This window comes from Rhinolophus hipposideros (genome assembly GCF_964194185.1).
Source record: "Rhinolophus hipposideros genome assembly, chromosome: 13".
Lineage (NCBI taxonomy): Eukaryota > Metazoa > Chordata > Mammalia > Chiroptera > Rhinolophidae > Rhinolophus > Rhinolophus hipposideros.
In genome coordinates, this window is record NC_138059.1 from 74,059,513 (window position 1) to 74,086,170 (window position 26,658).

The following is a 26,658-nucleotide window of genomic DNA, read 5'->3' on the forward strand; positions in this document are numbered from 1 at the left end:
TTCTGCTACTCTTGAACTTACTTTTTTTCTCCCACAATATCTACATGTTTGACTTTGAGGCCAGTTTTTAAATGGAAGAATTATATGCAGTGAAATATACCCATTTTCAGGGGCAGCTGGATCGCTTCTGACAAATGCATACACCGTGTACCCTCCCTATCAAGACAGAGAATTTGTGCCACCCCACAAAGCTCCCTCAGCCTCTTCCTAATCAATGTCTGCTTCCCTACTCCCGACTAGAAGCAATTACTGATCTGATTTGTAGCATCATAGAATAATTTTATTTATAAGACCGAACTCAACTAAAACTCCCAGGTCTAAAAACAAATTGTTATAGAACTAACTATTGCTCTCTTTATATTTACAATATTTTAATGTTAGACCTAAGTCCAGAATTTCACTTTTGTGCTTGTTGAAATTAAAATGTCATATTCTCCATGGCTAAAACGGTGCCTGAAACATAGCAGGGACTTAATAAATACCTGTGAATGAGTGAATTAAATGAATGAATCAGTGAGTGTCACACAGAACTAAGCGTTAGGTGAGAGGAACTTACACACATTAAGAAAACATTCAAAAAGTCAAGCATTTCTTTGGTATGTATTTTTTCTTAAAAAAAAAAAAAAACACGTGCCTCTGACTTTGAATTTAGCCATCTAAAAAGTTAAACTCCAAAGTATGTGTAACAGGAGGCATGATTCTGCGTGATTCTCGGGTGGTCAGGTCAGGCCAGCCCAGAGCTCACCTGGGCCTGTCACACGTGGCCACGGCACACTGAGCAGTGGGGACGGCGCAGAGCAGCAGGGACGCAGACTGCAGAGTTTGATGGCAGTTAAGATTACACACAAAGAGCCTGAAGCGCGCTTGCTCTTTGCCCAATCAGGAGAGAGAGGCTTCTAAAGACTAAGTCATCGCCGAGGAGAGACCCAGTTTTTTGACTCTTAATTCCACACGAATTCTCCGGATTATTTTGATTTGTTAAAACATAAGGCCAGAAAGTCATGAATGCTGCACAGAGCAGAGCTCCGACTCACAGAGAAGGAGACGCCGGGTCTGTGTGTTCACCGTGAGAGTGAACCTTGAACAAGGTTCACTTACCTTGAACAAGTCGACCTTGCTGATGACGCTGAAGGTCATGTCCACGGCCAGGGCTAACTGCATCGCGGGGGGCAGGGTCTCAAGCAGGCTGCACTCATCTTCGGAAAGGGAAACATATCAACCCACAAAGCAGAATAATTAATGAGAAACGTCACCAACGTCACCAAAGGGGAAAAATACACAAAATGCCACCTATTTTTATAAATACACAGCTGTATCTAATTCTGTATTTTCACTTCTATTGGCCAAACATCCCTAGTACAACAAGAGTGCTATTGCTTTCCTGAGAGAAAAGTATTTTCACTCCTGATGATGTAATAGTTGGGAAGTATCTGGAACACGGCTTGCTAACACTTTAGACATGACGTTTGGTGGTCATAGGACACAGGCTAGGGGACCAAGGGGGATGGCAAGAGGGTCTAGTTCTTGTCTTCTGAATCTGTGGGTCGCAGACCTGCGGACCTAAGGGGAGCGCCTGTGGCATCTGAAAGCTCACACAGCTGTCACTACCTGACTTGACCCTCTTGACCACCTTACGTAAGTGTTCTCTTTCCTGCTTTGCAGAAAGAAGACACAAAGAAAGCACAGAAGCTCAGAGAGGCCGTCAGTGCCTTGCTCCATGGTGCGTAACTGCTGGGTGGCTCAGGGGGCCGCAATCTACAGAAAAAATGTGCTGAGGGAGAATTAAAATTCAAACCATTGTTATTTACTTACTTAATAACTCAGTGAACACTGTGAATACTTTAAAGATTACTCTGCTTGTGAACTGAATGATGGGCCTACAGGCCGATAAAATGTTCCATAAACAAACTGCCCATTCTCAGTGTCTAGTATGCTACCAGTTTCTGAGAGTGATTATCTTCGATGTTTTCTTATATCTATTTAGAAAACAAAAACTTGCTACATTATATCTTTCTTTTGATTCCATATTGATTCTAAACATAAAAATTCTCTCTAAAAAGACACAGCGCTGTGTTTCCCAGGGCACAGTCTCCAGGAAGAGAGGGAGGGGCAGCAAACTGCTGCCCTGTTCTACCACCTGCATGAAATAAGCCACTGTGGGCGCTTCAGGGCCACGTGCCTTTCAGATCCGGGAAGTCCCTGAACTGGGGGCTGGAGTCCCTGAAGAGGGGCAGGAAGGTGAAGGGAAGTTACAACAGTTGCGGGGACGTAAAGTACAGCACAGGGAACGGAACACATCAGTAAAGTAAGTAAATAAAAAAGGCCCCACTGCAGACAACCAGTGGTTCTCATCTGCCCTTGAGAGCCTCTGTGATGTGAGAATCACGCGGTCGGCAGGGGATTTGGCTTCTCAGTGGCACTAACTCCTACTTTTATATGGGAAGGAGCAACAAACTCAAAGTTGAATCTGATTAATGTCAACGAGCACACTCTTTTACTCTGTGTCACTTAATAGTTATTTTTAACGACAGCATTACTGCACTGACAGTGGACACCATGGATTACCAGGGGTCTCTCGGTAGAGACTGTCCCCGCAGCACGCGGCCCTAAAGCTGGCCTCTCCCTGAGCCCGTGCTCTGGGTCGGAGGGCGATGCCTCAGAAAGGACTCGGGCTTGTTACCGCACGTCTGAGCCAAATTGGGTTATTTGCTGAATCTGCGACCTTGGCCAGGTTTCCAGCGAGGAGTCTCCATTTCCTGGACTCCTAAAAGGGTTCAAGATAGCTAATCTTCCCAATTCTTTCTTTGGTGAAGATTATAGGAGGCAATATAGCTTATACCTAGTACCTGGTAGGTACTGACTAAAATTTAGCCTTTGCTCTTCTGGGATTTCTTCCATAACCAGTAAGTGATGGCTGGATATTTAAGAAAAAATATCCTACGATATTAAATTAATACTTTAATGATCTTTCAGCTACTTTGCAATCTTTCGTTCCGGTCTAATCGGCCTCTGCTTCTATCTCACAGAACTTCCAACACACCACATGGTTTGCAGGGATGCAGTGAGGGCCCTGCCCTGCTTACCCAGCATTCTTTGCGAGTCCCACGTGTATTGATACCAAGTCCGAACCCGAATCTGCAGGTTCTTAGGGATGGAGTAAGTGTTCATGTAGGCGATGGTGTGGTCCATGCAGACCCGGAAGTGGTTCTGATTGGCTGTCGCTGCTCCAATGACATCTCGCATCTAAAATCAAAAATCAGGTCACTCCACACCTGGCCGAGGAACTGGGAGGGTTACTAAAAGCCCAGCTGAATTAAGAGTTCTTGCATGAAACGTCCATTCTAATACTCTGATGACTTGATTTTTAACACACTGCTCTTGGGTCCTGATTTCAACCACTTCCACAAAATTTTGGGCAAATCATATCCTCTTTCTGATGCAATGGAGAGACATTAAGACCTGTCTTATCCCCCACATGAGGTTTTTGTGACGACTGAGTCCTATTTTGCATGTGACTACACACAATTCTTTGGAAACCTGTATATTATTGCAAAGACATTAGTTGATTTTTTAAAAAGGTACCCGGCTCGTGGTGATGAAAGGAAGGCATACGGAAAGTGAGCCGTTAGCTGGCAGAGCGGCCAGTGTGCTTTGGGAGTCTCCCTTTGAAAGCAGCCTTCACAGATCCTCCAGTGTGGCTGCTTGTACAGACTCAATTCCTCGTGAAAGTGCAACCTCTGGACTTCCCTTTGTGCTGTTTGGACGGATAAAATCAAACCTCCTCACGCGTGAGGCACAGCTTTCAGCAGAAGCTCAAATTACTGAAGCATCACCTACTGCTGACAATACTTAAGGAACTGCCAGGTTTTAGTTCTCGGATGTTTATAACTGAGCCATAAAAACCCACTCTAGGTTAAAAGCTGATCTTTAAGGTCTCAGCACAAAAAAGATGTATCGCTCGACTCTTCCTCTTACATAGAGGGAAGCAAGTGTCTGTAAATTTGCTTTGACAGTGGGTTTATAACGGGGAGGAAAAGCAGGCCTCACTTTCACACTCTTAGGACTTTGCTCATTCCTTGTGGGAGCCGAGCCTTTTCTGCTTACGAGCAGATGGCCCCTTCCTTGAGGTCTAGCCGAAACGGTGATTCCTCCTCAGTTTCCATGTTAGTAGATTCTTCTACATCAAAGGCACCTGCTGGCAGCAATGCAGACAAACTGGACGCGTCCTTTCCAGCCTCCACCTTACTCCTCGGGGCTGTTCCAAACATTGCTCAGCCACCTCCATTCCTCGCTCCCCTTTCTCCAGGCTGCTCCTGACAGATGATGAATATTTCCGAGTCGCCTAAGGCCGTGACAACTGGGACATTGGGGGCTGGGCCGGAGTTCATAGTTTTAAATTGGGAACCAAGGATCCTGCAAAGCATTACTGATCGGCACTGAAAGCCGAGAGCCTGCAGTGACAGTGACCTGAGTGTTTACGTGCTGGGTGTGGTGGCGTTGCAGCTGGGCAGATGTGTATCCCAGGACGTACATGAGGGGGCGAGGGAGGAAATGCCAGTCTCTGAGTCTCACCAGAGAACAGAGTATTGCAGTCAAGATGGGACAAGCAGGTACTAGTGTCCTTCTCGGTGTGGTTATGGGTGAGGGTTTTGAGTAAGTAGTGATTCTGTCCCGGGCACTCGTTACTTTGTTTCTAACTGTTTTCCTGGGGGTCTCTATTCACACAAATCTCTACGTCCCACCTCAGTCTTTCTCTGGGGCTGTGGTACTGTACTTTCAGTGGCTTGTTGGTTGTCCCTGTTCCCGCTGGAACCTGGAATGCAATATAAAGGCAGGTGTGGCATGGTGAATAAAGCAGCGCTTCTCAAACTTTTGGTGCACACGAGTCACCTGAAGATCTTGTGAAAACACAGGTTTTTAACTCCCGAGGTCTTGGGCAGGACCCGACTTCTGAATTTCCCAAGTCATACTGTGCTGCTGGTCTGGACACCACACTTTGAGTAGCAAGAATAGCAAACGGGAGCTAGTCATCGTTTTTAATCTCGTGAAAATGGCCCTGGGCAAATACATCAGATTCCACCGTCATTCTCAGTATTAGACGAACGGCTCCTGCGTATGACTGTATGAATTACAGGGATGGATGAGGGGTGCCTCTTAATGTCTTTAACCTGGAGCTTCCTCGTCTGTAAAACTGAGGAAACACTGAGCGTGACGTGGTTACCTCACATAGAGTCTGTGAGAAATAAATGAAATAATGTGATTTTGCTATTTATTAGGTTGGTGCACAAGTAAGTGCAGTTTAAAAGGTTAAAAGTAATTGCAAAGACCGCAATTACTTGTGCACCAACCTAATATATTCAAATTAATTGGAATCACATTTCTCTTTAAACCAGCCTATTCTCAACCATTGTTAATGCAACTGCCCAGCCTTTAAGATTATGATATTTTATTCTTACAGTTTTTAACTGCTTTGTGTTCATCCTCCCAAACCTACATATTTTCTAAATAGAGTTTCTTTTACAACGTCTCTCTCCAGCCTGCTACCGTATGCAGGCTGCAGGTGCCATAAACCTGCGTACCTGTATTAACCATGCGTTTTCCTTTCTGTATGTTGATGGTTTGATACCTGGACAATCCCTCCCAGAGGTAGCTAATTAATTCCTAGGCAGATGGAAGAACTCTCCTGGGAACGCATGTTCCACACGCAAACTAACAAATGTAGGGGCTTCTTTATTGGGCTCTCCAGGTCACCATCCACCTGCCCTGGTCACCCCAGAAAGCAGAGGCAGCGTCTACGGCCCAGAGCCATGCCGTATACAAGCTAACCGACCTGAACAAGCCCCACCTGTCCTTCCCCGCAGCTCCCTCCTGTGGCCCCTCCTCTTGGATCTGTTTAGATAGCAAACTATCTTTTGATGAGAGTACATCCTGATCTATTGGTCTCACCATACCTAAATAATAATGAAATCTGTATTTTCTAAAAGTACCCCTGGGTACTCCAGCTGGTATTCTACTTTGACTAATGTTCCTTGACTATCTTCATTGTTCAAACCCCTCCCCTGGCCGACTCCCAGGAGCTCTAGGACAAAGCCCATCCTTCACAGTCAGCTATCTTGTGCTTATGTACACCTCTAACCTTACAAGCATCCCTCACTCCACTCCCTCAGGCACTCCTCTATTTTCTGGAACCTACCTTGTGCGTTATCACTGCCACCTTTCACACGCTGTTTCTGACTGATTGAACCACCTGGGTATAAGTTCTGCCTCTCATCTGCTTTTCTAATCTCATCTGCTTCAAATGCATTCTCCTCCCAGAAGCCCCGGGGAAGCTCCCCTTTTCCGAGCTCATAGGGAGCTTTCAGACTCTGCCTGGTACTTACATGGACAGCAGACCCTTGACAGTCACGAGTGCAGGAGCTGAGTTTGGACGATTGGTGCTCAGCTTCAGATGTTATAGTGTTTATTGCCACCTTTTGTCAAAGCATGGGTTTTCTTCACGCCACTGAGTGTGGTAAGTGGGAACCAATTCTCTTTCTGGTGGGAATAACCATTTTGTGGTTTTGTCTACCTCTACCCAGGACACAGGTCTCAGCATTTGCTCTCAGACATGGGGTATTTAAGGGCCTCTCAAGGAAGTGTAGTTTCTCAAGACGCCACGCTGTTGAGCTTTGCACTGCTGGCGAATCTGGGCGTTCACCATGATACTGCGGTCTCCCCCTCGGAAGTGCCAGTCACCTTGTTATTTACACACCTGTTCTACCTTCTTACTAGACTGTGATGCCTTGAGAACAGGACAAGGAGATGCTGTAACAAACATTTATGAACCAATGCTTTCTTCGTGAAATTAATCTAGACGGCATTCAGTAACCTCTGTGTTAAGTGACCTCTGAAGTTGATTTTTAACCCGGGATTTTATGACAGTATTTGAAGTTTAAGTAAATAAGAGAGCTTTGAAAGAATTTCTCGAAACTCCAGGTAAGTAGTTCACTTAGAAACGTGCCTTTCTTTCCATGAGGGTGCAGCCTGACGCTCCCCGCACAAAGGTCTCCTGATTTCATGGTTTAAAAATGGGAAGGCATTGTTGACCCATTCACATCCTTCTCCAGTTCATTAAAATAAATGAAATTAGTTGTTGTTTTTTTAAAAAAACAACACACATATTTTGATTTTTCCTCTGTAGAGTTTACAAATACGTGTTAGTGTTTAAAAAATGACATCATTATATATCTAGGTATTCACATCTCAATTTACCTGACCAATCAAGCTGGAGAACACAAAAACTCCCAAGAAAAAATTCAGCAGCTGAAAAACAATTTCAAATGAAGTTTGTGGCTCTGGAAGGCCCCCGATGGTAATTAAACTGCGCACGGCCCAGTAGTAGCATCTTAGATACCTGTGAAGAGAGAAGATACACACACGGTTGCTTTCTCCTGTAATCCTGTGCTTCGGAGTGTAATGACTGCTGCAATGTAACCCGTTTCCTCCTCATCAAGACTTTCTTTCTACAGGCAGCACTGCAAAGACCACCTGAGCTAACGGGAACTTTTGCTAAACATTGTGAGATGGCTCAACACACCCAAGGAGATGTTCACTAGCTCTTCCACTTCTCTCTTGTGAAGAACGAATCACTCCTAAGTGTACCGGTATGAACCAGCCTGTTTTATTAGGCCCAGAGCCTGTGGCTCAGGAGTCTGTGAAAGGCCCAGCAGAGGGGCTCATCTACCATGTTTCCCCGAAAATAAGACCAGGTCTTATATTAATTTTTGCTCCAAAAGACGCATTAGGGCTTACGTTCAGGGGATGTTGTCCTGAAAAATCACACTAGGGCTTATTTTCTGGTTAGGTCTTATTTTTGGGGAAACACGGTATTCGCATGACGGGTGTGCCCTCGGCTGGGGTGGCCTGGATGGCTGCAGGTGGCTGGGAAGGCGTGAGTGAGGCCTTGATTCTCGTTGTTGACCAGGTCCCTCTGCTCGCCATGTCACGTCTTGGAATGCTGTGAGTTGACAGAAGATATAATATATTGGTCTCTGCCCTCAGTTCCTGGCACAGAGCTCCTCAAACTCTTGTAATCTCCTAAGTGATAAAAGGACTGGGCACATCGCTTATTCTAATATTTACCCTTTGTGGTTCCCATACAGGGCTCCTGAAACGCTTGCAGTTTCCTAGATGACAGGAGTGTTTTTTGTTCATATGAGGTGGCTCTGGGTGGGCTCCTGGATGAAAGCCGGTCACCAGAAAGACCAAGATATATTAGAACTTGGAATTCTCAGTCCCGCCTCCCATTCTCCTGCAGATAATCCCAGATGCATGGGTGGAGGGCTTCCTGGCAGTGAACACACAGAGGTGCGGGGAGAGTGGCACGCAGCGGGCATGGAGGCTCCGAGGCGCTTCCCACAGACCTGGCCCCCTGCCTCTTGTCCATCTGGACGTCCATCTGTATCCTTTGTCATATCCTTTAATAAAACTGGTAAATGTAAGTGTCTCTCTGAGTTCTATGGGCCACGTTAGCAAATGAGTCAAACTCAAGGAGGGGGCAACTGGAAGCTCTGCTCCACAGCCAGTTGGTCGGAAGCACTGGGGACAACCTGGGCTTGCTACTGGTGTCTAACGCGTGTGGGGAGCAGTCATGTGGGACAGAACCTCTGACCTTTGGAACCTGATGCTCTCTCCAGGTAAACAATGTCATAATTGAGTTAGGCTGTGGGACACCCAACGAGTGTCGGAGAATTGCTTGGTGTGGGGAAAACCCTCCACACGCTTGGTGACCAGAAGTGCCAGAAGTGAAGTGTTCTCTGTGAAGGGAAAGGGGACACACAGAGGGAAGAAAGGCATAGCAGGGAAGAACTGGGTTTTTTCTCTCCTCAGGAAGGAAAAACCTGAGTTTTTCCTCTCCAAACACCCAAGGCGTCTTCTCTCCCGTGTCTGAGCCTGGAGCAGCTGGGGCAGACTGGGTATCTGCGCCCGCAGGCCCAGCATGACAGCCTGGGCTTCCTCACGGCGTGGTGGTCTCAGCGTAGGTGGACCTCTTACACCGTGGCCAGTTTCCCCAGGCTTCTGACAGCTCAGAAGTCCCGTAATGTCAACCTCCTGCCACACTGCCCAGCAGGTCACTAAGGCCAGCCCAGAGTCAAGGGCAGGGGTATGTGAACCCACCTCTCAATGAGAGGAACAGCCGAGAAACTGAGGCCATCTTTAGAGCACCGCGCTAGTGAGTCTGGAGACGACTGCCAAGCTCAGGGCTGTTGACGCAGACGGGGGAGCCTCTTCCAGCTTAGTCCCATGGCTCGTACTGATGGAAGCTACAGCAGGTGCACACACCTCCTCTCTTGTCTGCCCACGTCTTACTGTATTACTGAATGTGTCAGCCATTGCAGGTACAGAGAGCTGAGTTACATCTCAAAAGGAAAATTACTCTTGGCTAGGACAGATATTTTACCTAGAAATTCAGTATTGAAGAAAACCAAATATGCTCAGAAATATACTTGGTAGAGACTCTGTACTTGACTTGAGCAATTGCAAAGGGAGAGACTGAGCTCGCGAGAGCCCAGGGAGGAAGAGAAGCAGGGACCCAGGCAATAGAAAGGAAGCCTGTAAAGATGAGGACGGAATGTGTAAGAGTCACTTAGCTGCACTGGCTGCGGGTTTCACGGAGTCCCAAGTGAGGAGGGGAGGGAAGTTACCACACAACCCACTGTACAGACTGTCACTTCTGGGCATGACCAGGAATACTGTTAAATACAGTCCCCATAACGCGGTCTCGGTCAGGCATTCCACGGAACACTGCAAGAACAATGTTTTGTCTGCAGAAGCACCTCCAGATACGTTACCAAGAGGCATCTGAGTTAGTGGGTCTCAACTCGCTATTCTGGTATCCGGGGCAGACACAGAAAAGGAGCACTTTTTACAGAATCCTGCCCCAGTCAGGCCTTCATTTCTGGTCTGGGTGTGCCACATATTACATCAGCACTTTAAGTAACTGTGTATTAGTCTCTGAACTAGGGTGGTCTTTTTCTTATGAAAATAGTTTATAATCTTCAGATAATCAAAAAATCAAACTGCAGTTGAAGTCAAGATTCAAATGAAAACAGAAAGAAACCACTCATTTTGAAATTCAATACCTTTTGAAGGACACGAGTTGTTGTTTTAACTGAGTGCACATAGGACTGGAAAAACAAGGCATTCTGATAGGGTTTGAAACCACTGTGGCAAGAGAATAAAGATATTACCACTCTGCAATTTTTCTAGCAGTCTTCCTTGGACTTACAAATATTATAGTGAACTTGATGTCAGAGAGAACCACCTTGAAGAAATACGGAATACATTTTATGGATTGCATTTTAACTTTCAAATTCCAATTTATAATATCCTGTTACCTGATTTATTTTGGTCACGGGTCCTGGACCTGTGGATGTCTTTAGATTAAGGACCTTTATTGAACTCAATACTACCCAAGAGTGGGACAAGGACGTGCTCCTTTCCCTGCGTGACCAACACCACCACAAATGTTGGGATCTCTGTAGTAATCCAAAGTCACTGCATGTAGCATCCACAAGAACAAGCACAGGAATTACTTCCTCTCAATTTCTTATTTATGGACGTTAAGTTACAATCAATGTAAAGCTTAGGCATTGATTTTTCCCAATCTGGAGGGATAGCCTTCAACTATTTTTTCGTATATGAAATAGTCTGCTGTGTTCATTGGAAGTTTTCTTCCCTGATGCTTTGAGGTTTATTTCAGGATTCTTTTCTCAGTCATGTCTTCTACCCACATATGCACAACCAATGGAAAGATTTGTAATTGAATTATATGGCATCTTATTGATTTTCTAGGATTAGCTTAATTAGTCAAGTGTGTCCATCTCTAATGTTTATACCCTAGGCCGACAGATCTTTCTGAGGACTTTCTATCTGGCTGATTTAAACATGACCTCTCTAATAGACCGTGTGTGTGTGTGTGTGAGTGTGTGAGTGTGTGTGTGAGTGTGTGTGTGAGTGTGTGTGAGTGTGTGTGTGAGTGTGTGAGTGTGTGTGAGTGTGTGTGAGTGTGTGTGAGTGAGTGTGAATGTGTGTGAGTGAGTGTGTGTGTGTGTGTGTGTGAGTGTGTGTGTGAGTGTGTGTGAGTGAGTGTGTGTGTGTGTGAGTGTGTGTGTGTGTGTATCCTGTCAGCTCCAAGTTAAAGCACTAAGGCAGAATTTGACATAAAACCATTAAAAACATTTAGTGTGAAACAGAAATTCTTCCTCTGTGAAATGAACGTGACACGAAACTTTCCCCCAATATTTTGTTACGAAAAATTTCAAACAGAAAAATTGAAAGAATTTTCCAGTGAGCAACCACATACCCACCTGAATTCTACAAAAAACTCTACCTATTTGTCACACAAGCTTCCATTTTTGCACCCATTAATATCCATCTTATTTTTTGGATGCATTTCAAACTAATTTACCCACAATAAGACACTTCCTCCTAAATGTAGTACTTCAGAATATACATGTTAAGCAGAGTTCCATATTTTTATAGAATTATTTTGAACATATAATAAAAGCACAAATATGAAGTGTACTGTTTGATGAATTTTGACACATGCATACACTTGTGTAGCCCCAACACATATCAAGACATCGAGTTTCCGTCACTCCAGAAGCTTCTCCCATTCCTTTGCCTAATCATGACCCCAAAGGCAAGCACTAGTCTAATTTTCCTACCACAGATGAGTTTTGCCTATTTTAGGATTTTGCATAAATGAAATCGCAGTGGCAAACTTTTGTGGGCGATGTCTTTCCCTCAGCATCATGTTTTTGGGAGTCACCCATGTTGTTTGTTGTTCCTGTGATCCCTGAGCAGTACCCATTGTATGCCTGCAGCACAGTTTGCTTGTCTATTCTGATGCAGACGGACCTAGGCTGTCTCAAATTTTTGGTTATTATGAATAGACATCCTAGAATATACCTACATAAGCTTTTTATAGACATCTATTTCCATTTCTATGGGGTAAATATTCCGCCTTGGGATTTTTGTTTGTAAGGTAGGTATATGTTTAGCTGTCAGGTCTTTCCCCCAGTGGCTGTGCCATTTTACATTCCTTCCAACATGAATGAGAGTTCCAGTTCCCCCACACGTCTCCCCAACACTAGGTATTGCCAGTCTTTTTAATGTTAGCCATCATGGTGGGTGTGTCATGGGACATGCGGCTTTCAACAGCACCCAGTCGAATACTGTATATGGTGGAGCTTCTTAGCTACTCCAACCTGTCTTAATTCCAGGTTTCTGTAAGCTCATCATTGGAAGCAATGAGCATGGGGAGACTGGTCTCATTAGGAGATCACCTCTAAAAGACAGGTAGTAGGCCCCAGAACTTTACAGGAGTTTAGGAATACGTGTTGACTGATCTGGAGGAATAAGTGACCGGTCATGCACACCTGGGCTTACTGAAATGAGGGCACAGGCAGACTGCATCTGCCGTGCGGGGCGGCCTGCGGGGTCTCAGCTCCCGCTCCCCACATAAGGATGCAGGACATGGTGAGGCCACAAAGGAACATCACGGAGCCATAGGTAGGGGAGTCATACTCCTATAGTCTCACTGGAGGCTGGACCCACACTGTACGCAACCCGCCATCCTAACTGCAATCTGCACTTGCAGGCTCAGCCACCACCGTCTTCCTAGCCCCCATTTCCTGCTAGCGTAGCCACAGCAGTTACATTAGTGGCCAGTGGCTCACTGGTTACAGCTGACGGCCAACTAGCCACAGCTGGTGGCCATCCAATCACAGTGGATGGCCATTTACTACATGAGCCAGCACCTTTCCACGTGAGGCCGAGAGCCTGGAAACTGCACTCCTGGCTCTGTCCCCACAGCACCTGTGAGCCCCCTGTGTTGTCCCTCTCCCCCTCCCCCCTGCAGTGCTGCCAGCTGCCTTTCATCTCCCTGGGCTCCACTGAACTCGCTGCTGAACGGTCGTGTTTTTATTACATCTGATGGGTATCTAGTGTCCACTGTGAAGATCATCCCTTTTTCTCTTTTTTGCCAGTATCTGCACTGAAGTATCTAGAGGACTCCGAATAAATACCTTTATGCGTAAAAAGAAGGAGGTGAGTTATCCTAAATTTCCCTAGCACTAAGGCACAGCAATTCTGATTACTTCCTTACTCCACCTAACATCATGATTCCCATGACAGCCCTGCTTGGTTTCTAACTCTTTGTTTGAGGATCTGCTCCTATGTGTTAGTTGGGGCTCAGGATTTCCACACTGGGAAATTTATGTCAGAAAATAAATAAATATATGGACCAAAGTACATTGGGAGCATTTCTGAGAACAAAATAACCATAACTACTTGCTTCCCTTTTGAGCGAAACCCTTTCCTTCTTTGTCAAATTTCACAGCCTAAAAACGGATGCCATCTACTCAATATAAATGAAAATGACTTCTTGTCTTCATTGAAATGCACAGACATTGTTATTCTGGTGAGGGTTAATGGCACAGTAATAAACTTGACTCTTACTTTCAATGCTCACAGTGCTCATTTGTGTCACACGATTTGCTCCCTGCCTCTAACCAGAGAGAAGTTTACTAATCCAATGGCATAAGCGTCCTCTAGTTCAGAGGTCATCAGAAACAATCACAAATGTTAAATAAAACTGCTTCAGGCTTACAAGGTCAAAGTGCAATAGAAAGGGCAGATGATGTTAATAATTACCATATGCAAATTATGTTAAAATATGTAAAAAGGCTGCTTTTTTAATTTAAAACAATTATATTTTTTCAGTTGCAGTTGACATTCAATATTACTTTATATTTGTTTCAGGTGTACAGTGTAGTGGTTAGACATTTATGTAATTTACGCCGTGATCCCCTGATTAGACTAGTCCCCACCTGGCACCACATATAGTTCCTGCACCATTATCGACTATATTCCCCATGCTGTACCTTACATCCCCATGACCATTCTGTAACTACCAATTGGTACTTCTTAATCCCTTCACCTTTGCCACTGTGTCCCCCCAATTCCCCTCCTCTCTGGCAACCATCAGTTTGTTCCTTGTATCTGAGTCTGTTTCTCTTTTGATTGTTCATTTATTTTGTTCTTTAGAGTCCTCATATAAGTGAGATCATATGGTATTTGTCTTTCTGAGTCTTTCTTACATCACTTAGCATCTCTGTTGTTGCAATGTAAGATTTCATTCATTTTCACGACTAACATTCCTTTGTATAAATGGGCCACATCTTTATCCAGTCATCTCTAACAGGCTTAAGTTTCCTACTGTGTTTCCCGTAAAATAAGACCAGGTCATATATTAATGTTTGCTCCAAAAGATGCATTAGGGCTTATGCTCAGGGGATGTCATCCTGAAAAATCATGCTAGGGCTTCTTTCCTGGTTAGGTCTTATTTTTGGGGAAACACGGTATGAGATAAAGCTGAGATTTCTTTCTGTTATAATACAGATTTGGTCATTCTTTCCTCCCCCTCTCTCTTCCTTCCTTCATACTAACATACATTGAGTATTTATTATATACTTATCAATGTTATTCTCTAGAAATGCTACAGAGAGGTATCCAGGTGTGAAAAGAGAAATAGCTCCACTTTTCTGGAAGGCAGTATGATGCAACTCTTTATTATTTTGCTAATTTGATAAAAACAATGATCAGACTCAAGCATGTGATGATGTTGGATTACACACTCACTTTGAGTGTGTAATATATTTACTATATTGATACCTTACTCAGTTTTCTATATAAATTAGTTATTTATATTAAACTAAATATGTACGTAAGTTTATCCACATTCTAAAGGGAATTTATTATAGATTTGGTTATAAACTTTCCAGTAGTAAGATATTCTGTGTATGTTTTCCTAATCAGTGGGCCTTCTGACTTTAAAATTTTAAAATCAGTTCCAGTTAAAAGTTCAAAAACTGTTGCTATCATCCCTCCGACACATCCTCAATCTAGGTAGCATGTAATTTTCTGAGGTCTCTTCAACTCTCTGTGCTGTACCCTGTAATTGCTTTCCTCCCCAAGGCTGCTGTGAGCTGCCCTTCAAAGTCGTGCTGAGACCTGCTCTTTTCCGGTAAGAACATCGCCTTAGAATATGCTCAATGTCATTTCACTGGAGCAGAAAGTGAGTGGGGTGGACTTTAGGCCAGGCCCTTGGATCTACCAAAAGGAAATCTCACTATTAAGGAACCCAGCTGCCATTATTGAGTCTGGATTCTGCTGCACTAATTTTTCAAGTGATCGCTTTTATTCCTGGGATACTTGCATGTCTAACGGCAAGCTTAATGTATGATCCTTGCTCCTCTCTAGTGTCTAACTGAGTTAGTGGTTATAGCTGACCCTAAACCCATAAAACCCTTCAGTGGTAAACTAATCAGCCACTGCACCTGCCCTCCAAATAATTAATAATGTTTATTACTAGCAGTCAGAGTTGGAGTTATTAAAAGTTACCTTAACACTCAGTTGTCTGAAGCAGAGGTTTTAAACTTTTTGAATCATGATCCAGAGTAAGAAATACATTTGCTAGGTCAACCCAGGTGCCTACACACACACACACACACACACACACACACACTCACACTCACACACACTCACACACACTCACACACACACCACTCACACACACACCACACACACTCACACACACACTCACACACACACACACAGCCATATTAGGTATGACAGACTCTGATATTTTCTATTCTGTTCTCCTCTGCTTTACCCTCTTTCACTGAAAACCATCCTACTGAAGAGTTTTTACTGTCCACTAATGGATTGTGAGTTACAGTTTAGAAAACACTGGCTTAAGAAAACTCATACACTGAAAGAGAAAGTTAAGACTCAATAACAGTTTCCTAGAGAGTGAGAACTTACTTGTTTCCTTCACCATTATACACCCATTTCGTAGACGCAATTCCTTCATAGTCGGAAGCCCAGTAATACACGCAGGCATTCACGTGCAGAGTAAACAGCAGGTATCCAGTTGTTCGAACCACTCTGCAAGAATAGAGGAGTGAAACAAGGCCTCAGGTGGCGTCTGGAACAGCCTGTCCTACCATTTCCTTTTCCTCAGTCTCCACAGGGCCCCTGCTTTGACTGTGGGAGTGGTTCCCCCTCATTAGCGCCCTGGCGTGCTTTCTGACCCTCAGTGTAAACAGATCTTTCTCCAACTGATGGGATGAATCCGAAAGCCACACCCGAGGGTCACCTCTCCACATTGAGTCCCACAACACCCGCCCCCCCCCCCCCATTAAACTGGTGTTCGGAGAAGCTCGTGGGGCTTCACGCTATGATGAAACGTGAGTGGAGGTCTCTGCACGTGAGCTTCAGCACAGCAAAGGAATGAAATTCGGATTACAGTGGATTGTCAGGAGACAGACGGCAAGTCAACCTGCGACAGAGCACGTTTATGTGCGCCTGTCCTCGCAGAGACATGTACGTCCGCCTACGCTGTCGTCCTGTGTTCTTCTGAAAGCAAATACTATTCTCATACTTTCATCTCACTTCAAATATTCAAATCTGTTTGAAAACGTAACCTTACATTTTAGGTAGCCTAACATCTGAGGCTACCCCCTTCTCTTCTGCAGGGAGGTCGCACTCTTCCCACGCTTCCCATAGGACATGCTGTACCTCTCACCGCTTTCTGCCCCCGCCCCCGCAAAGCGTAAGGCGCTACACGTTACCTGTAGACATATGCCTTGTCCAGCAGAGACTCTAGGCGATGATTAAACTCGAAAAATGAGGTGTACTATGTAAAAAACAAGCAAAAAAAAATTCCCAAAGTGTGTGAGTCTTAAAGACATCTATTGAAATAAAACTATATGAAATAGATTTTATTTGTTACTGAAAATATTCCACTCACATGTCTTAAAAACAACTAGGCATTTAGTGGTAATTTCTTCTCGGCAATACCTGTTAGTGTGGTGACAAACTTCCAGAGCTTCCTGCCGTATTTTATATCCACCTTCTGGTGGGTCTCGTTTATAATGTTTACTGAAAATCAAGCTTAACAGCATTTCTCTCCTTTCTCTTTTGAAAGCATACAGAACTCTATTTTACAACAATAAAAAGCACATGCCCCCAAACACAAGTCAAATAGGGCAAGTATAATACAATACACTGAAGTCATCAACAGGTGTGGAGCCCCGGGGCTCTGTACTAGCATTACTTTTAAGGAAGTTGCATTAAATGCGTACTTATTTCAACAAGATTTAAAGTCCAGTAAATATTAGCACTGGTTAGCAATTGGTGACATTGTTCGAAAGGACAATGAGTTGATACACATCTGGTCCAAACAGAGCCGCTGTTTCCCCCCCAGGTTTTTCCTGCTGGCATCCCAGTTCCCACACACAGGCCTTCCTCACTCCTATTTTGTAACTCTGGGCAGAAGGGCACCAGGGTAAGAAAGAGCACGGAACCTCAAACACCTTTGCCAGTTACTAACTGTGCGACCTTGGTTTCCTTGTCTGTGAAATGGGAACAATAAGAAGACAGGCATCCTAAAGGGGCTCCGTGTGTCTATGATTTAATGATCTAATTATTTAGGTGCTGAGACTCACAGGCTCTTCCAGCTGGGAGGGACTATCAGAGATTATTTAGTCCAAAATTTCATCCAGTGTAGTTATGACTGTAATAGGACATTTGGAATTAGAAAACAGATATAACAGTAATGATTCTAACTAGAAATATATACAAATAGTTTGTTTTCCCAGAATTCCCGAGCATGGAAAGTCCCTCAAACACTCAGATTCAAATCATTTCAATTTCCGGTTAACTTCTTTATTGTGCTCTTAATAGAAATCTGCACTAAGGCATGTTTTAAAATTTAGCTGAAGTGTTCACTGGAGAGAAAATCTATTTTCTTACTGTTTTCTCATATATAATTTGGGACAGATAAATGCTATTTTCCCCAGAGAATCGTTTACTTACCCATATGTGAAATGCCTGGATTATGGGGCTATGAAAAGAAGATCAATGTCGACTTTCAGGGTTTTCTGTATTTTACAAAAACCTACTGAACATAGATGGATTTTGGACCCCCTAGGGATTCAGAGATGGGGTGTGAAGAGTTGGCAACTTTTAAGCTTTTATGATAATGCCATACAAAATCCCAAATCCATAGGAACCTGCGTCTTTCTGAAAGTTTACCATCTCTGAGCAGGGGCTGCCTGACATTTTTATGTGAAACTAGAAATTTGATGGCCGGCCCACTAAGAGCTTAAAACGTTACATTCTGCCCCAATCTAGGCCCACATTCCATGGTCTCCTAGTTCAGAAACAATAGCAAATGCATACCTTCAGAAGTCTTGCTCCTTCTCCTGCCTGTACTCATCCTGATTTTCCCTCCTGCCTCCCATCCCCACCTCAGTTAACTATTTTTATAAGATTTTTTTGTAGCCTTCCACTGTGTATGTAAATATAGAAAAATGGAATGTTTTCCCCTTTCTGTTATACCAAAGTTACCATTGCTCTATAAACTGTTCTGTAAGTAGCTTGTTTTTTATTCAGTAATTTATCTTGGCAGTCTTTTCATAGCAGTTCATAGAAAACTTCCTCTTTATGCATTTTTTTGCATTGCAAAATGTATTCTATTATACAGCTATACCACAATTTATTTAACTAGTTCCCTGTTGATGGACATTTGAGTTGTATCCAATTTAAATAATTTTGTTATGCAAAAATGTTTGCATTTTTTCTAGAAGATAAATTAGAGGTCATCTAATCTAACTTTCTCCTTTTGTAGCCAGTATTCTAGGCATTCAGTGACTGTCTAATAAAAAGACAAATAGAAAAGAATAAAATTATAAAATTCGTTTATAATTATAGCTGTATATATAATCACCAAACACTCCTATCTTAGATTATACAAATTCCTGTTGTGAGATAATGGAATGAAAACAACCAATGGCAACTGCCACCAGTAGAAACAAGCGTGTTTTTCCTTCCTTGAGTTTTAAGATTCATAGCATTGATAGGGGAGAAAAATGGAGGACGGTTTGGGAAAGTTATGAGTATTCTACTTTTAGGATATTTTAAATCACTTTCAGATTTCCATTATTATAACAAGAAATGACAACTAAGGTGAACAATATAGTTATCTTACCTTTAATATCCTATTTGTCCTAAATATTGGGTTAGGTCCAAAGAAGAAGCAGAAAACATCAAACGGCACTACGGATGCGACGTCCAGCTGTGGGAAGAGCACACTCACTGTTAAGATGTGTGCACGTGCCGTTCTGGACACAGACTGACTTATACCAGGGTGTGTAAAAGCTGACCAGTCAGCAGGAACTCTCTGCTGTTCCACACAGAGCTAGCTGCCTTCAGTTACACAGGCGTGGTGCCACGGAAGGCATATTAGCCCCATGAATACGAGATCACTCTTCTGCTGCCTTCTCCTAGTGCATTCCAGGTGCATCTCTCATCTCTCCTTAGACACTGCATTTTCTGGGATCTTTGTCGCGCTGTCACATATATTTCAGAGATGGCCTGGTAGCTAATGTTAAAATACATTTTAATAGTGTTTCAAATACGGGGCTCTTGGACTGAAAATCAAGTCTATTCTTGATTTTATGTGACAGCATCACACATTCATTACAGTGATATATTTTTATGTTTCAGCCAATACCCCAGGGTCCGGGACTGATTATACTGTTGGTGGTTCATCTAGACTCGCCCATTCTTTCTACTGCTGTCTACTTCAGGTCATATTGCTAACAATAAAATGCAGAGAAAGTATCTAGAAAAGGAAAAATAATCAGTCCTATTTACGAGTAATCAGCAGCTCTGGTGGGAGAAGGTATTAAAAGCACTATTACAGCTAAAAATATATATTTTAAAATTTGTCATGTATTTAAATTATTCTGGCCTTCTATAACTCTGGTAATTGTGAAATGATAGTATCATACCCGCATACTCTCCTAATTGCAATAATAACAATAAAAATTCTTTTATGTAAGATAAGTACTCATTTTCATTAATTTTTACATGGTATTGAAAGATAGCGTACATTAAAAAACATTTAATTTATTTAAGACAATTAAGAGCAGCTAAAAGCTTTCTGTAAGGCCATACGTATGAAATGGAGTGGGGGTAATTAATTGTGTACCAGAATTTCATAATAGCCTGGTACTATTGAAAAGCAATGGAACTTTTGGTTGGAATTATCCAGATTGGCTATTATAAACAGAATACTAAAAGTACTGGTGTAGAAATGACATCATACCATCAACCCCATCGATTTTTCTCTATAGGTACTGAGCCCCACCCAAGTTGAGAGGTGGACAGATCGGTCACTAAGGTAACGTCTGACAAATGAGAGCAGGACTGCGGGGCTGACCAGTCTTGTCTGGAGCTGTTCCAGCCCCCGTGTTTTCTGGCCCAAATCATATTGATCTTGTGTTTTAACCTGTAAAATAACTGTATTAAGACTAATATGTCAGCACAGTGATCTTTTCCTTTGCTGTCTATACAACTACTCAACTGCTCACTTGACTTCTCTATGCAGACTGTCATTCGTCATGTTTGAGAGTAACACATTAGCGTGTAGACAAATGATTCATTTCTCAGTAAGTTGTGGAGAATTGAATTGCGTAAGTGCTGACCAACACCGAGCTCTGTGCAAGGCACTTTGCAAAGCATGGTGGTTGAGACAGGAGTAAGACACTGCTTCTGTCCACAAGAAATCAGCAGTCTGATAGTGGAATAACCAAGCATAAAAATAACTAACACAATGACATAACTCAGGCAGGATGTGCTAAGGGAATTCAAAAGGAGGAGTGACCACAGTTAAGTACATGTAAAATTTTACATTTATAAACTCAAATTAAATACAGGGGTCAATTTGCGCTGAAATTTAAGAAAGTGATTAAGAGTTTGGAATAAGCTTGTCGCACTTACACAGGATATTCGTCCTCTTTGTAGAGTTCATTCAAGCAGTGTAGCTGTTCTCTGAATACGTCTAGGTATGTGGTTATTTTTTACAAACAAAATTAGTTGGAGATGAAAACAAACTGAAAAGGGGTTTTAATCACCATAGATTGTCAATAGGGACAATTTGGTACCTAAACCCAGGTTTGTACTTTTAAACAAAATTTGAGGCCACTAATGTGTTGTCCTTGAAATGGGGGGCTGGAGTTTATGCTTACAGATTGGGTGACCTTGCATAAGCTCCAAATCTCTGCCTATTTCTTAGAGTTACAAATAAAAGATAATAAACACTTGGTTGTAAATAATTATGGGTGAAAAAATATAAGATTATATTGCTATTTCAGGAAAGGAAGATGCCCTGTCATTTAAGTAATTGTTCTTTTCTATTTTTTATTTCGCTTACATGAACAAGAAAGAAACAGGAGTAGAAACAATTTTATCAACTTTTACATCATCATGCTACGTGAATCAGAGGCTAGCAATGAATATGGACAAGACAAAGCACACCCCATCCTCCTTCACTTACGTTTAAATCAGAATCAGTGTGGAAGCGAACTTTTTTTCTGCCTAATAAAGACCCATGTGTAGACTTACACTCTTACACATATAAGCATGTCCTTTAACTCCTGAGAAGCAACGCTCAGGCTTGCCTTTGTCTAATAAAACTTCATCTGTTTAAACTTTATCACAAAGGCTATGATTCTGAAAGAAAGTAGTTTTTGGTAGAAATTGATTGGTGGGGCTTAAAATCAAATTGGCAATGGATTGCTTGAACAATTTTGAAATCGTAAGGCACCTACCTGAAATTTTGTAGAACTCCTGTAGTGCCTCATTAGCTCATGTGAATCCACCTGAAATATATATGTATATATATTTCATATTAATTTTACCCAATTTCATCAATTATTTTCTCACTTTAAAAATGTTTCTAGCTACTTTTCTCTACTGGTGCCAAGCGATGTTGAGGGCGCTGTCCCACCTTCTTGGTTAGCCTTCCTATAACTTTTACCCATGTACACACACTAAATTTTACAGAAATATATCCAAAGATAAATGACAGGCTCATCGAGTGATTTTTACTGTGAAACAGAATGGCTTACTGAGCCACAGGTAGACATACATGGGAGTTTAAGTTGAGTCACACAGCAACTTAAATAAACCCAGGCAGCTTCTTCAAAGCTTAAACAGGACAGATGGTGCGAAGAAATGGGGCATTTCAAGTGCTAAGAAATTAAGTTAAAATGCCCCTCCCCCTAGCCCTGGAAGAATGTTTTTAGCACATTTATTGCTTTCCTTTCAGGGCTGTCTATGATCCTATGATTAAGTGTAAATGAAACTGAAATTTGCTAGATTCAATGAAAATACCACCTAGTGATTCAAATCCCTTTCCTTTGGAACCCTAAATAAATTTGGCATCATTAGTGCTACGAAGAGCAGCATGTTTACTGGTTACAATTAGGCACTCATTTTTAAAATGTCGCCCTACTTAATTCTCTGTCTTTTAAGCCTCATCAGTATGCAGGCAACATTTCTGCAGGGGAAGCTTACTTTGGGAAGGATATGCTAATTGCACTACAAACTTTTCCAACAGATAGTTTCTGAAGAAGTTCTACCCAGGCATTATTATGTTTACTTAATATTTACCTCTTCTGATAAACAATCCATAAAACTTCATAATTTCACTGTGAACAGATAGAATTGTTTCAAAAATAATCGTATCATCTAAAACACCTACAATGCAGGTCAAATTATTTGAGGAAAGAAAATCCTTGAACCAAGGTTTCCATTCCTTCAGTCCTCCCAACATTTCTTGAGTCCACTCTATGAGGTCCAGGATACAGAGGGAATGGATTGAACGAACACCGGCCCTACTCTCAAGAAGCTTCTCAGGTAAGAAAGCTCCATGCACGGATAGGAGACAAGAGGACGCAGCTAAGTGTGTGGACATTCCCTCGTCTGATTCATTCTGCAGCTCACAGTGCACCTTCTAGATGTCAGACTCTGGCCTAATTGGACACACTGTCTTACTGAATCTTTACCAACAGGTTTATGATGAGGGGAGGGGACTGCCATTCCCATTTTATGGATGGAAAGGTAGTATTCAATGAAAGGGTAAATTTAGTTTCTTCAACTAATGCTGCTATTAAATTTCAGAGGTGGAGTTTGACCCTGGTCTGTTTGTTTCTACTTCCTCATAATTAGGCTGTTAGTTAACAACTAACTAACAGCTCCATGAGCAAAGTATGCAGGGCGCTGAGAAGGGAGTGGTTAATGTTCTTGAGCTCAGTGTACAAACAGTTCCGAGACGACGCAGAGCCCAGAGCAGCTGACTGTGATGGCGGGTCTGAAGGACACGGTCAATAGGTGGCGTGGACGTTTCCATGGATCCCGGTGATGGGCTGTTCTAGCAAAGTGGTGTGCGTGTGAGTCTTATACCTAAATAATCCTACTGTCATTTCTGCTCTACTTCTGTTGTTTAAAAGGGGAATTACAGACAAGAGACTTTTTGTTGGTTCTTGATTAATATTCTGTTCTCTGTGTGCAGCATCATTGTCAGAAGATATTGCAAATAAATGCTGTAGGAAACTTGTAGTCGTTCTTCCCCATTTTCTCTCTTATGGCCTTAGCATCTCAATCTGTTGTCTGTTACTTTTCTGTCTTCCCTCAAGATCTAGGGGACTTGGTATTTCCACCCTCCAGCCCTGGAATACCTGGCAACTGTGGATATTGAATCAATGCTTGTTCAATGTAATAATGAACAGATGAATGAATAATTGGGCGGTGTCCACCGAAGGTGGCAGGGCGTTACATGTAGTGAGACCTCTAGGTTGAGTAGTCAGCATAGTCTTCTGACCAAAATGTAATCAAATCTCAAAGGCTAAAGCTACTTACTCTAAATTAAAGAAACCATTACACTTCTTTTGAATAAACAAAGCAATTAGTTCTTGTTCTATATTTGCAGCTTGTGATAATGCATTTTAAATAGCGCCCGTTGAGTATGCTTTTTATTATCATTCTTGGTGCTAGTGCTCCATTGTGTGCAAAGGCCTCTCAGAAAATTGAAAATAAAAGTCTCCCCTTACTGATTTTGTCATTTTCCATTTGTCAAACATTGATTTTCTCCCCTCTGTGCATCTAATGGAGGTTGAAATTAGCACCCGATTTTGTGTGTTGTTTACTTCTTGTTTGCCCACCACCATCGTCATCCGTCAAGCTGCCAGTGAGCCCTGGGACAGCGTGGGGAGCGAGCTAAGCCTCTGACGTCTGCATGAGAAACATGGTCAACAGACTCTGCTACAGCGTCCGCTCTGGCCTTTAGAATTTCTTTCCAGGAAAGACTTCAAATATAGAAAGCATTCCCCAGCAAATAATATTTAAAAAACTAACGAAACTACTCCTTTCCATGTTTTGATAATTTAAAGATCATCTGGAGACTCAGAAGAGAATATTAAGGAGATGAAGGAACCAACCTCTTCTCTCCAAAAACACACATGAACCCAGGTGCCATCGCTCGGTCACTCAGCTCTTCCTACTGTGACGCCGGATGAACTGCTCTGAGCCTCCACTGTGACGAGGGCGTGACAGTGAACATCAATGGGGAAGGAAGCTGGGGAAGGGCCGACGGCAGAGGCTGTGCCTGAGATGTGGGCTGTGGCTGTGAAAACGTCCTCCTGTCTGTGGATGGGCTCCTGGCTAGAGGCCACTAGTGCCAGAGCAGTAACTGCGCTGACGGAAAGGGTCAGGGCAGCCTTTTGTTGCTTTTAAGTTAGGTTTTCCCAAAGCGTCCATCGAAAGCCGGGACTTGGTGCCGGCACTGCAGGCTGTTCAGTGACAAGCGGGACACGCGGGCGCCGTCTGTCCTACAAAGTGGCAGCTGCTGCTGCCCCACCTGGCTGGTCTCCTCCGGAGGCTGGGCAGACGCTGATGAATGAAACAACAGCTGCTTCCTTAACGAAGTCCTGAGGTGCGGGGCAGACTGTCGCGTGCGGGAGGCAGCGGCCTCCTGCCGGACGCTTGCCTACTACAGGGATATGGCATTTCCTTTGGCACTGACAACTTCCATATTTTCTTATATTAGTAGGTAAACTGTATGTGTCTAATTTTGACATTTCACACTGGTATTGTCTCTGTACCGTCAAGTATTATCAAATTCTGAGAATCTCGCCAACCTGAACCTGAACCTCGGCACAGGGTAACGAGCTTGGGTTTGGAGTTAAGGCCTGGCTGTGGGTCCTCCCCAGGCTCCCTTCCAGCTGAATCACCTCCCGCTCCAAACCTCAGTTTCCTCAGCGGTAAGTGGGGCTGATAATACCTTCCACATTGCGGGAGTAAAAGGACATGAACCACAGTGACACTGAGAGTGACATGTCACACGCACGCCCCGCCCCTGACACAGTCCAGGCACTTCACATGCAGGGATGCATTCAGCCATCCCAGGGACGTCACGAGGGTGCTAGTGTTACCCCACTTTTAAGAAGAGGATGCCAAGGGACGGAGAGGCACGGTCCCCAGCGCACAGCGAGAGCTCATGGCTGTGTTGTTGTTGCTATTACACTGGTGTTTCCAGTGGTAAGAGACCCACGCATGCAGAGATGGCAGCCAGACATTGGTACGGCGATGCTGTGAATGTCCTCTGTACAGTCGTCTGACAGCCGTTTGTCAGCTTCCCTCTCCCCAGCCCCACTTACGATTGTGTCTCCTCCTCTTATAAACTGCAGTCTGGGCTGGACTAACAGCATATCGCAGAGGTAGACGCCATCACACACGATGTCTGCCACAAGCCAGTAGCGCACGTTGTCTGGTGTTTGATAGGGAAAGACGAGACGCAGTGGAATAAGCCAGCAGTTCCAGTTATAGGCGATGGTGACAAGCAAGAGCCACAGGAAATAGAACTGATCTGGAAAGAGAGCAAATGGGAGTGACCACAGGGCATGTGACCAGCACTGAGATAACTGTACTCGGTTTGGCAGACAGAGCTGGGACAATGTTCTCTGGAGAGAAACAATTTGCCGTGAGAGGCTCTGTTAAACAGCACAGTTCCACGTCTGGAGTGGGGCACTTGCTTTCCAACCGGTGTTCAGAGATCTCAGTAGCTCTTCCGACACTGGAGCGTGTCCTGCTGACTCGCAGAGAAGTGGCCACTGAGGCTATGCCCTCAGGCACTGCCCTGAGTCAGCAGGGGTCACCCAGGAGAAGTCCTTGTGCCCAGGGCAATGCCGCCGCAGCCTCTGCTCTTGCACTTCAGCTGCAGGGTCACCCAGGACAGGGGCCCAGGGGCCACAGCTCCACTGAAAGGCAGGCTGAGGTGGGGACGGAGCCGTGCACGCCCCTTCACACCTTGCTTTCTTCCGCCCACGGAGCCGCAGACCGGCTTGGTCATTAGGGTAACTACCAGTGTGAGCCACGGAGGAGGCAGACACGCATCCTGATGTTCTGGGAGCTCTGCGGCATCCTTCTCAGAGGTGATCAGGGCAGCCCAGAGCCTGCACTGCCCTTTGAAAACAGGCAGGGACACTTTCCCTCTGGTCTTCCCCAGACAGGGCCAGATGCCCGTTGTGCACTTAACGTAGTTTAATGCGGTTCGAATGAGTCAACACATGGGCTGGGAAGGACGGCGCCATCGGCCCGCCACTGGGGTGGTCACCTCTGACGGTACCTGTGTGGGAATCTATGCTTCCTGGGAGTCTGATTCGCTTGAGGAAGTCAGTCAGAGGCTCCTTCTGGAGCCTGCAG

The 26,658-nt window shown here is 43.8% G+C and overlaps 1 protein-coding gene across 1 annotated transcript in view; it reads right to left on the bottom strand.

The window, feature by feature from the left end:
* The window catches only part of CNGB3 (cyclic nucleotide gated channel subunit beta 3), a gene marked incomplete at its 5' end in the record, with an annotated part of 53,954 nt that extends 27,649 nt beyond the window's left edge, over positions 1-26,305 (bottom strand). Inside the window, 9 exons of the mRNA XM_081070246.1 lie at positions 1,099-1,196; positions 3,084-3,243; positions 7,252-7,393; positions 15,871-15,993; positions 16,680-16,744; positions 19,100-19,186; positions 21,726-21,776; positions 25,614-25,822; positions 26,263-26,305. Of these exons, the coding sequence (XP_080926372.1) occupies positions 1,099-1,196; positions 3,084-3,243; positions 7,252-7,393; positions 15,871-15,993; positions 16,680-16,744; positions 19,100-19,186; positions 21,726-21,776; positions 25,614-25,822; positions 26,263-26,305 (978 nt within the window). The remainder of the gene's footprint in view (positions 1-1,098; positions 1,197-3,083; positions 3,244-7,251; positions 7,394-15,870; positions 15,994-16,679; positions 16,745-19,099; positions 19,187-21,725; positions 21,777-25,613; positions 25,823-26,262) is intronic.
* Positions 26,306-26,658: the final 353 nt, after the last annotated feature.